The 12,183-nt window shown below is 42.4% G+C and overlaps 1 protein-coding gene across 4 annotated transcripts in view; it reads right to left on the bottom strand.

Moving 5' to 3' along the window:
- Positions 1–2,982: 2,982 nt before the first annotated feature.
- LOC106563141 (trafficking protein particle complex subunit 13) overlaps positions 2,983–12,183 on the bottom strand; it is a 37,291-nt gene continuing 28,090 nt past the window's right edge. For 3 of the 4 annotated variants that reach the window (XM_014128401.2, XM_014128402.2, XM_014128399.2), the window contains 10 exons: positions 10,395–10,479; positions 10,146–10,273; positions 9,863–9,935; positions 9,368–9,412; positions 8,949–8,966; positions 7,098–7,231; positions 6,546–6,744; positions 4,486–4,586; positions 4,055–4,202; positions 2,983–3,287 (listed from right to left, as the gene is read on the bottom strand). In XM_014128401.2, the coding sequence (XP_013983876.1) occupies positions 3,180–3,287; positions 4,055–4,202; positions 4,486–4,586; positions 6,546–6,744; positions 7,098–7,231; positions 8,949–8,966; positions 9,368–9,412; positions 9,863–9,935; positions 10,146–10,273; positions 10,395–10,479 (1,039 nt within the window). In that variant the 3' untranslated portion in view covers positions 2,983–3,179. The remainder of the gene's footprint in view (positions 3,288–4,054; positions 4,203–4,485; positions 4,587–6,545; positions 6,745–7,097; positions 7,232–8,948; positions 8,967–9,367; positions 9,413–9,862; positions 9,936–10,145; positions 10,274–10,394; positions 10,480–12,183) is intronic. The other variant, XM_014128400.2, reaches the window with a different exon arrangement.

Genomic DNA, 12,183 nt, shown 5'->3' on the forward strand with positions numbered 1-12,183 from the left:
TATAATGAAATCGCTTCAGAGGCAGATTTGTACAGTATCTTGAGTGTGTAAAGCTGCCAAGAGTGTATAAAGCTGTCAAGGCAAAGGGTGGCTACTTTAAAGAATATAAAATATATTTTGATTTGTTTAAAACTTTTTTGGTTACTATAGTCGTTGCCAAAAGTTTTGAGAATGACACAAATATTCATTTCCACAAAGTTTGCTGCTTCAGTGTCTTTAGATATTTTTGTCAGATGTTACTATGGAATACTGAAGTATAATTACAAGCATTTCATAAGTGTCAAAGGCTTTTATTGACAATTACATGAAGTTGATGCAAAGAGTCAATATTTGCAGTGTTGACCCTTCTTTTTCAAGACCTCTGCAATCTGCCCTGGCATGCTGTCAATTAACTTCTGGGCCACATCCTGACTGATGGCAGCCCATTCTTGCATAATCAATGCTTGGAGTTTGTCAGAATTTGTGGGGTCCACCCGCCTCTTGAGGATTGACCACAAGTTCTCAATTGGATTAAGGTCTGGGGAGTTTCCTGGCCATGGACCCAAAATATTGATGTTTTGTTCCCCGAGCCACTTAGTTATCACTTTTGCCTTATGGCAAGGTGCTCCATCATGCTGGAAAAGGCATTGTTCGTCACCAAACTGTTCAAGGATTGTTGGGAGAAATTGCTCTCGTAGGATGTGTTGGTACCATTCTTTATTCATGGCTGTGTTCTTAGGCAAAATTGTGAGTGAGCCCACTCCCTTGGCTGAGAAGCAACCCCACACATGAATGGTCTCAGGATGCTTTACTGTTGGCATGACACAGGAATGATGGTAGCGCTCACCTTGTCTTCTCCGGACAAGCTTTTTTCCGGATGCCCCAAACAATCGGAAAGGGGATTCATCAGAGAAAATTACTTTACCCCAGTCCTCAGCAGTCCAATTCCTGTACCTTTTGCAGAATATCAGTCTGTCCCTGATGTTTTTCCTGGAGAGAACTGGCTTCTTTGCTGCCCTTCTTGACACCAAGCCATCCTGCAAAAGCCTTCGCCTCACTGTGCGTGCAGATGCACTCACACCTGCCTGCTGTCATTCCTGAGCAAGCGCTGTACTGGTGGTGCCCCGATCCCGCAGCTGAATCAACTTTAGGAGACGGTCCTGGAGCTTGCTGGACTTTTTTTGGGCGCCCTGAAGCCTTCTTTACAACAATTGAACTGCTCTCCTTGAAGTTCTTGATGATCTGATAAATGGTTGATTTAGGTGCAATCTTACTGGCAATATCCTTGCCTGTGAAGCCCTTTTTGTGCAAAGCTATGATGACGGCACGTGTTTCCTTACAGGTAACCATGATTGACAGAGGAAGAACAATGATTCCCAGAACAATGATCCCCACTCTCCTTTTGAAGCTTCCAGTCTGTTATTCGAACTCAGTCAGCATGACAAAGTGATCTCCAGCTTTGTCCTTGTCAACACTCACACCTGTGTTAATGAGAGAGTCACTGACATGATGTCAGCTGGTCCTTTTGTGGCTTGGCTGAAATGCAGTGGAAATGTTTTTTGGGGATTCAGTTCATTTCCATGGCAAAGAGGGACTTTGCAATTAATTGCAATTCATCTGATCACTCTTCATAACACTGGAGTATATGCAAATTCCCATCATATAAACTGAGGCAGCAGACTTTGTGAAAATTAATATTTGTGTCATTCTCAACTTTTGGCCACGACTGTACATGATTCCATATGTGTTATTTCCTAGTTTTGATGTGTTCACTATTATTCTACAATGTAGGAAATAGTAAAAATTATGAAAAACCCTTGAATGAGTAGTTCTGGGAAAGGGCACCAAAACATTTCTGCACCATTGAAGGTCTCCAAGAACACGGAACACATCTTCTTAAATGGAAGAAATTTGGTACCACCAAGACTCTTCCTAGAGCTGGCTGCCTTGCCAAACTGAGCCATCGGGGGAAGAAGGGCCTTGGTCAGGGAGGTGACCAAGAACCCAATGGTCACTCTGACAGAGCTCTAGAGTTCCTCTATGGAGATGGGAGAACCTTCCAGAAGGACAACCATCTCTGCAGCACTCCACCAATCAGGCCTTTATGGTCGAGTGGCCAGACAGAAGCTACTCCTCTGTAAAAGGCACATAACAACCCGCCTGAAGTTTGCCAGAAGGCACCTAAAGGATTCTCAGACCATGAGAAACAAGATTCTCTGGTCTGATGAAACCAAGATTCAACTCTTCGGCCTGAATGCCAAACATCACGTCTGGAGGAAACCTGGCACCATCCCTACGGTGAAGCATGGTGGTGGCAGCATCAAGCTGTGGGGGTGTTTTTCAGTGGAAGGTACTGGGAGACTAGTAAGGATCGAGGGAAAGATGAACGGAGCAAAGTACAGAGAGATCCTCGATGAAAACCTGCTCCAGAGCACGCAGGACCTCAGACTGGGGCAAAGGTTCGACCCGAAGCACACAGCCAATACAACGCAGGAGTGGCTTCGGGACAAGTCTCTGAATGTCCTTGAGTGGCCCAGCCAGAGCCTGGACTTGAACCTGATTGAACATCTCTGGAGAGAACAGAAAATAGCTGTGCAGCAATGCTCCCCATCCAACCTGACAGAGCTTGAGAGGATCTGCAGAGAAGAATGGGAGAAACTCCCCAAATACAGCTGTACGAAGCTTGTCGCATCATACCCAAGAAGACTCAAGGCTGTAATCACTGCCAAAAGTGCTTAAAAAAAAGTGCTGAGTAAAAGGTCTGAATACTTATGTAAATGTGATATTTGTTTTACATTTTTTAATAAATTAGCAAAAATGTCTAAATATATTTTTTTGCTTTGTCATTATGTGGTATTGTGTGTAGATTGATGAGGGAAAAAAATACAATTTTTGAATACGGATGTAACCTAATAAAAAGCCAAGGGGTCTGAATACTTGCCGAAGGCACTGTATATAGTGCACAATACATGTTTTTCTAATGAAAGCACAACAAACCATGGATTAAATTAACGCTTTTATTCACATTTAAATGCACATTCATTTAAAATCCAGATTTTTTTGTTGCAAAGAAAACATTAAAAATATAACATCTGTTAAAACATGATAACCTTGGGGTGTGTACTGTAAGGTGATAGTATAGGTGCAGAGTTTGGAAGTTGGTCCATTTGAGATTTATAGTGCTGGGGTCTGGAAGTGTCTTAGCTCTCCCGGCTCATGTATGGACAGACCACACACACCTGTGCAATGTCATCGTATTCATACGTCCTCTTCAGAAATGTGTCGGTTAGTCTCAGGCCGGATATACTCTGAAATACAAGCAAATGGTAATTAGTTATGGTTATTATCAGCAATACATTTTTAACTATTAACAGTCAAAGTGAGACGTAACATAATAATAAGCCTTGGCTATAACAAGACATCATAAAGGGTCATACATGCTTTGTGGGTAACACTAAAAGCATCCAGGTATAATGCATTGTAAAACTTGTCATGAGCATATATGACCCCATTTAGGCCAATTGAATGTTTAACGGATTTATTGTCAAGGCGAGTGAGTAAATAAAACATTGAAAAGTGGACCTTCTTGCTAAAATACTATAGCAAACTTAGTTCAACAGCTAGCGACCTAATCAACAGATTTTAGCCTCTTGGGGAGGATAAAAGGAGGCAAACTTCAGCCATAATCCGTGAGGAAGTTGTGTCTCTCTTTTTACTGGAGGCTTGAGGACATTCTTTTTGCTATAATCTTTGCTATAATATTGCAACTTTTTATTTTCCAGATTCCATTTTTATTTTGGGGGAAAAGTGAAGTGGGGCATTCATTAAACATGTAATTAAAATGGTATGGCCTTATAATATCTTTTAATCATCTCACAATGACCACACACTAAATAAGAGACAGTTTGAGGCAGTTGAAAATGTTATGGATCGAGGGACATAACATATTATAAGCCTTGTTAAAAGACAAAACCAACACTGTATTACATGCTTGTGACAAGTATTAAAGCTTGATACCTCTCTGCTTTAACCTAAGTGTTACCAAGTATTATAACGTGAATAACTTTCGAAATACCTGCAGTCCCTGGACAGAGGAGAGGAGTTTGAGGGGCAAAGCGAGTGAGGCACTGGGGCTGACTTTGCCTAGCTGTCTCCCTGATACACCACACCAATGGATGGAGCAGGTGTTACACATCTCCAGCACCAGGTCCATGGTCCTCTCACTGCAACAACACACACATATCCAGCCTGGTTACACATCGGTATGTTCTTTAACCAAGCCATCTGACTAATCGGTTGTCATTCCTTCTTGTACATGAATGAAATGGCATGACGATGACAGACAGGGGAGTTGACTAAAGCATATAAAGATCAGTACATGCGTATAGCAGAGTTGAGGTCAATTCCATTTCAATTCATTTAAATTGAATTCAGTCAACTGAATTGAAACGCTACATACCCCAACCCTGGTGTACAATAATATTTGAAGAGTCTGTATGACTATACCTGCAGTTGGTGATTTTACAGGTTATGTCGAAGGGTTCCTCTAGGTTGACAGTGTCTGGGATCATCTCCAGTGATAGCCTGACGTCTCCATAACCTGGAGCCTGGCGGCGACAAGAGGGGAAATAAAATACCTTGATGAAGGTCGACAGACCGAAATGTTGGTACATACATTTTTCGGATTTAACTCATACAATTTTGGACCGATTTTCTTCATGTTAGGCTTACAAGAAGGGCATCATCTGGGACCATGGTTTAGGCCACTTTAGATTGCACTGTGTTTTGTATTTTGTTAATTTTTCGCTTTTTGTGTTTTTGGGTGGTCGTTTGGTTGGTACGCAATTTGTGATGCATTTGTAAACCAATTTGGAAACCGTGTAGAATGACTGCATTACTCAACTGAGAATAAATTCAAATCAAATCAAATTTTATTGGTCACATACACATATTTAGCAGATGTTATTGCGGGTGTAGCGACATGCTTGCGTTCCTAGCTCCAACAGAGCAGTAGTATATAACAATTTACCACACACAAATCTAAATTAAAATAATGAAATTAAGAAATATATAAAATATTAGGACGAGCAATGTCAGAGTGGCATTGACTAAAAGATAGTAGGATAGAATACAGTATATACATATGAAATTAGTAAAACAGTATGTAAACATTATTAAAGTGACCAGTGATTCCATGTTTAGGTGTGGCAGGTAGCCCAGTGGTTAGAGCGTTGGGCCAGTAACCGAAAGGTTGCTGGATCGAATCCCCGAGCTGACAAGGTAAAAATCTGTCGTTCTGCCCCTGAACAAGGCAGTTAACCCACTGTTTTCCGGTAGGCCATCATTGTAAATAAGAATTTGTTCTTAACTGACTTGCCTAGTTAAATAAAAGTTAAATGTGTATATAGGGCAGCAGCCTCTAACGTGCAGCGTTGAGTAACCAGGTGGTAGCCGGCTAGTGATGGCTATTTAACAGTCTGAAGGCCTTGAGATAGAAGCTGTTTTTCAGTCTCTCAGTCCCGGCGTTGATGCACCTGTACTGACCTCACCTTCTGGATGGTAGAGGGGTGAACAGGCTGTGGGTCGGGTGGTTGATCTCCTTGATGATCTTTTTGGCCTTACTGTGACATTGGGTGCTGTCGGGCAGGCAATGTGCCCCCGGTGATGCGTTGGGCAGACCGCACCACCCTCTGGAAAGCCCTGAGGGTGCAGTTGCCATACCAGGTGGTAATATAGCCCGACAGGATGCTCTCAATTGTGCAGCTGTAAAAGTTTGTGAGGGTCTTAGAAGCCAAGCCAAATTTCATCTGCCTCCTGAGGTTGAAAAGGCGCTGTTGCGCCTTCTTCACCACACGGTCTGTGTACGCCGAGGAACTTGAAGCTTTTCGCCTTCTCCACTGTGGTCTCGTTGATGTGAATAGGGGCGTGCTCCCTCTCCTGTTTCCTGTAGTCCACGATCAGCTCCTTTGATTTGTTGACGTTGAGGGAGAGGTTATTTTCCTGGCACCACTCCGCCAGGGCCCTCACCTCCTCCCTGTAGCGGTCTCATCATTTTTGGTAATCAGGCCTACTAATGTTGTGTCGTCTGCAAACCTAATGATTGAGTTGGAGGCCTGCGTTGCCACGTAGTCATGGGTGAACAGGGAGTACAGGAGGAGCCTGAGCACACACCCTTGTGGGGCAGGATCAGCAACTGGGCGCGGCCCGTCAGAAAGTCCAGGACCCAGTTGCACAGGGCGGGGTTCAGGCCTAGGGCCCCAAGCTTAATGAGCTTGGAGGGTACTATGGTGTTGAAGGCTGAGCTTTCGTCAATGCTGCGAATACAATCATCATCTTGAGCTATGCTATTTTCATTGTAATTCTCCAATGAGTAACATTTGGCAACAGCCCAGGTATGACTGACAAGAACAATGACAGCATCAACACCCAACATCATCACCACCACCACTCAACAAATGACCACAAAGACAAACACAGCATTGAGACTGAGAATGTCCTGTTATGCAACAACCATACTGTATACTGTGACTAGGAATCATATACTGTAACTGATAATGTACTGGTACCATTCTCTGTAGCTGGCTTGTCTGCAGCCTTCCTCTTTCTCCTAAGTTGGTCTTCCACACAATGTCCAGTTTGCCGATCACCGTCACGCCCTTGATGACGCCTGCCTTCTCTGCAAACTCTGGCTTGGGCTTCAGACAGTAGAGGTACTGGCGCGTGTCCATGGGCTGCAAGTAAGACATCTTCCCAAATGTAGACGTTCTGGAACACAGCAAGGGTGGAGAAGTCTGAGCTGACACTGAAAACCTATTACCTTTGACATATAGTGGGGCGTCTTCAGCTACACTGACAAAACCTGGCCAAGTGAATGCTGTATTTTGTAAGCAGCATAGTTTCGAAATCAGAAGTCATACAGCTTCCACTTTCTAAATGTTTTAACAAAAAAAGCTGTAAAATAACACTAAAAGTATTGACACTAGAAACTCTTGTTGGTTCCCTTTTTCTTCTTTATTTTACTGCCTTTTTACTGTACAATCCAAACAAAGCTAAAGTGTGTGTGTGTGTGTGTGTGTGTGTGTGTGTGTGAGTGAGTGAGAGATGTGCGTCTCCCTTACCCTTCGTCCTCAGTCTCCACAGTGTTGAGCTCGGCGACGTTGTACATCATGGAGGACTCCAGGGACACTTTCTCCATGAACATGGACGACGTGGTGATGTTCTGGATCTGGGCCTCCAGGAACACCTCGTCTGTCTGGGGTCAGGGGTCGGCGCTAACGTTAGACGCTAATACTAACTAGAGGAACACCTCAAAGGATCTAACTGGGCAGCACTTCGACTTCAATCCCCTTTCAATGTATTTATATTGGCCACTCAAGGGGATATTGTAGATTTAATTTAGGCCTAGTGTGTGTCACATTTTTCTGCATACATGTCATTTATACAGGTAGAATCTAGAAAACACCAAAGTACCTGTATAATTTAGGCATATACTGTATGAATGTGTCTGAAATGTTACACATTAGAACCCCAGTAAGACAGGGTTTTTGTTTCTTTGTCAGTCCTATGAAAAAAATCAACCAGTGGGGCCCAAATGGAGTACAGAAGTCTGCTCAGTTTACCTTTGAGGAGTGGATTAGTACTGAACTGAACAGAGGAGTGCTCCGAGATTAGTTCATGCCTTTAATCCAAAGGCTAGTGATTAAGTAGGGACCACAGACAGAAACATTCTGCCAGACTGGGGTTATTGTTACAGAGCAGAGCACCTCTACTTCCCATCTCCCATGCCGAGCCTGACCAGTCATCCAGCCAACCCAAACCCTCAGATCTGACACATCTCAAATAGCACCTTATACCCCATGTAGTGCAGCTATTTTTGGCCATAGCTTTACGTGAACAATGTTTCACTTGATCAGATCTATTTGGACTCTTGAAAGAGTTTCTTTCAGTTAAAGAGTGAAATAAACATATACATTTACAAATCAGATTCATAAATCACCAACTCCACAAACATCATTAAAATGTACAGCCCTTTACATCAGAGATATCATTCAAATCTACATTCTGAATCCAATCCTTCAAAAGAACTGTAGAAATGGAAACCCCACTACAATCATTCAGACCTAGGCTTTGTCTGAAATAGCACCATATTCCCTATAGTGCACTACTTTTGACCAGAGCCCTAAGTAGTGAACTATATAGGGAATAGGGTGATATTTCACAGCCCTACACCAATTTTGTCTAGGGCTGAGAAAGTCCTGTGAGAGATGAGTTAGCAAGAGGGAAAAAGCATCGAAGAGGAAAAGTTAGAGCAACGGCAAAACAGTGGAAAAAGCATTTCATGGACCTTTATTAACGCAGCACGATACCTGTGATTTCCTTGCGAAAAGTAATAGCTCTCTAGTCTGGCTGAAACCAAACTTGAAATCTTCCTGACTTCACAGTCTGGAAAGGCTCTTTTGATGTCGGCATGATGCGTTGATATTGAAGGGGCCTGTGCATTTTCTCCATGTCTTTCTCACTCAAACACCCACATGGACAGCCCCACACAGCTCCCGATCGCTGCCCCCTTCCAATACAACTGTTGGATTTTGAAATCCAAACAACTTAAGGTCTCAACTCAGAGAGAGAACCAATCAAAGCTCAAGCCAATTTCTGCGCAAATATTGTACCATCAACGGGCTCTTGTCCAGAGCAGTGTGTCACAGGTCTCCCTCACATCAGCCAGGCTAATGTACCATTGAGATTTCCTACAGACTTTTATTCCCCACAATATCGTTATGGAGTTTTCAGAAATGTTTCCTCAACACATTGAAAGCTAGCGTGTTAACGTCCATGCATGCCTTTTAATTATTTTGCCTTTTCTCTTGCTCATTGGCTACAGAAAAAGACAGACAGACAGACATTGCTGCAACAAAAATGATTAAGAAAGCGAGGGTTAAGAGCAATGAAAACAGAAAAAAAACTATTACCACGGAACTGAGGTCACTCTAATGGAGAAAATAAAAACACAAGAGACAAACAAATGAAGGTTACATGTCAAATGAAAGTGACAATACATCTGATGCTCTAGAGAATGAAACTACTATGAGAGAATATAAGCACATTTTACTATATGCGTCACCAATGGAAAATGCCTGACCATGGAATGAAACATGACATACAGCAAACTATTTTAATGTCAAATTAAAAACCAATTGCTGAATTGATAGTGGAAATTTATGGAAAAGAAGATGTCACTATGTATGAGTGAAGATAGCTAAAGCATGTTGACAAAGGTGGAAGATGGAAAGTTGAATAAGCTGGTAGGATGACTGTATTTGTCATTGTTTTGGTACAGGTAATAAAACAGTGAGGTAAGTGCAGCTGGGAGAAAGAGAAACAAACATACCTCTGCATTGTAGAACTTGGTTTTGACGTCGAGCGGCTTCAGAACCTGATTGAGAATACATTGCAAGCTAAATTATGCAAATATCTCAAATGATTTCTCAAACGATTCCTCCACTCAACAGCCATAAAAAAACTCAGCCATCTTCCTTCACAACATTAGAAAACATAGCCATTTATCTCTGGTAACAGAAAATACTTAAATCCAGGAGCCAACAAATTTGATTCAAAACAGTCGGTATATCTTATACAAAAAAGTATTACTGGAGAAGTTGGATTTAGTTTCATTGTGTGACTCAGAGTACATCCCGTCTGAAACTGAGGATAGTAGGTAGTGAGATTGTTCGGTAGTCGAAAGCCAAATCTTGTGTGCTATTGCCTTTTTAGTTATTTAGCAGACGTGGACCAGTGACATTGTTCAGGGTTGAGGTCCGCTCTTCCAATATAACTCAGTGAGGGGGAATGGGAGAGTTCAAATAAAGGTTGCTTTGAAACTCACCTGAAATTTGAAGAACTTCCTGAAGTACAGCTTCTCTCCGGCCTGTGTGGTATAACTGACTGCACAAACCAAGCTGGAGTAGAGACACAAATTCTTTGCATATTAGCACTCAAATGAACTCCTATGCATCTTTGCAGATGTGTTAATGTAGATTTTCCCCATAGCTGTGTCTCGAGTGACACCCTTTTCCCAGAATTATATAGAGCACTGATCAAAAGTTGGGTAGTATATGGCGAATAGGGTGTCATTCCAGATTGACTCCATGTCAGAAAAGAAAACGTACATGTGAGTCCCAATCTCTTTGACTTCATGGTGGATGACATCATCAATGCAGGAATCAGGCTTCAGCTCTGTGACTGCGTTGTTGGACGCTGATAGGTTTAACCTCTGAGAGCTGGTCTGCAGGTCTGCCTGTAAGACATGCCAAAAAAAAAAAAAAGACTGATTTCACTTAAAGGAGTGTGAATAGGACAAGTGGATTCATCAGAGATGAAAGATGTTTCCATTGGATTGATGTAAATCTGTATTGTACCTTTACTAGTATGTCCTTGACCACCTGGCTGCTGTCATTGTGCACACTAATGTAACTCGAGAAGGTCTCGCCAAGGAATATATTTCTGTGCAGAGGAAAGTTATTACACAAGTGTCACACACAAAGACAACAGACTAACATGCCCACTGAAAATGATTAATATATGGTATACATTTCCATATACAGTGCATTCGGAAAGTATTCAGACCCCTTGACTTTTTTCAAATTGTATTATGTTACAGCCTTATTCTAAAATTGATTAAATACATTTGTTTCCTCATCAATCTACACACAATACCCCATAATGACCAAGTGAAAACAGTACATTTTTATTTTTGCAAATGTATTAAAAATATTAAAAAGTATTAAAAATAAATCCTTATTTACATACGTTTTCAGACCCTTTGCTATGAAACTCGAAATTGAGCTCAGGTAAATCCTGTTTCCATTGATCATCCTTGAGATGTTTCTACAACTTGATTACAGCATTGAAGGTCCCCAAGAACACAGTGGCCTCCATCATTCTTAAATGGAAGAAGTTTGGAACCACTAAGACTCTTCGTAGAGCTGGCCGCCCTGCCAAACTAAGCAATTGGGGGAGAAGGGCCTTGGTCAGGGGGTTGACCAAGAACCCGATGGTCACTGACACTGAAGGACAAGCATCTCTGCAGCACTCCACCAATCAGGCATGTCTGGTACAGTGGCTAGATGGAAGCCACTCCTCAGTAAAAAGGCACATGATAGCCCGCTTGGAGTTTGCTAAAAGGCACCTAAAGGACTCAGACCATGAGAAACAAAATTCTCTGGTCTGATGAAACCAAGATTCAACTCTTTGACCTGAATGCCAAGCGTCACGTCTGGAGGAAACCTGGCAACATCCCTACAGTAAAGCATGGTGGTGGCAGCATCCTGCTATGGGGATGTTTAACAGAGGCAGGGACTGGGCGACTAATCAGGTTCGAGGGAAAGATGAACAGAGCGATCCTTGATGAAAACCTGCTCCAGAGTGCTCAGGACCTCAGACTGGGGTGAAGGTTCACCTTCCAACAGGACAACGACCCTAAGCACACAGCCAAGTAAACGCAGGAGTGGCTTTGGGACAAGTCTCTGAATGTCCTTAAGTGGCACAGCCAGAGCCGGGACTTGAACCCGATTGAACATCTCTGGAGAGAAAACGTAAGGCTGTAATCGTTGCCAAAGGTGCTTCAACAAAGTACTGAGTAAAGGGTCTGAATACTTAGGTAAATGTGATATTTCAATTAAAGTTTTTATAAATTAGCAACAAAAAAAAAAAAAAACGTTTTTGCTTTGTCATTATGGGGTATTGTGTGTAGATTGATGCAATTTTTGGGGGGAAATAAAGGCTGTAACGTCTTTTTTTTGTAAAAAGTCAAGGGGTCTAAATACTTTCAAAATGCACTGTATACTTCCACTACCAAAAATGGAGCGCACCACTGTGCTAATGAGAGTCTCAGCATTCAATCGATTGGTTTGTAGGCCAAACCGTTTGGACGCTACCGTTTGGACGCTTTTTGTGAGAAGACCAATTTTTGGGATGTCGCATGATCTGACAAATACCGCTCTGGCTCTGCTACCATTCACCACAGATGCAAAAGGGCGATGTCGGCGGAAAAAGTCAAGGGGTCACGAACTGCAATGCTGTTGGGTTTTTCACACTCAACAGTTTCCCCGTGTGTTTCAAGAATGGTCTACCACCCAAAGGACATCCAGCCAACTTGGCACAACTGTGAGCATTGGAGTCAACATGGGCCAGCATCTCTGTGGAACG

The sequence above is a fragment of the Salmo salar genome, chromosome ssa11 (assembly GCF_905237065.1).
Source record: "Salmo salar chromosome ssa11, Ssal_v3.1, whole genome shotgun sequence".
Lineage (NCBI taxonomy): Eukaryota > Metazoa > Chordata > Actinopteri > Salmoniformes > Salmonidae > Salmo > Salmo salar.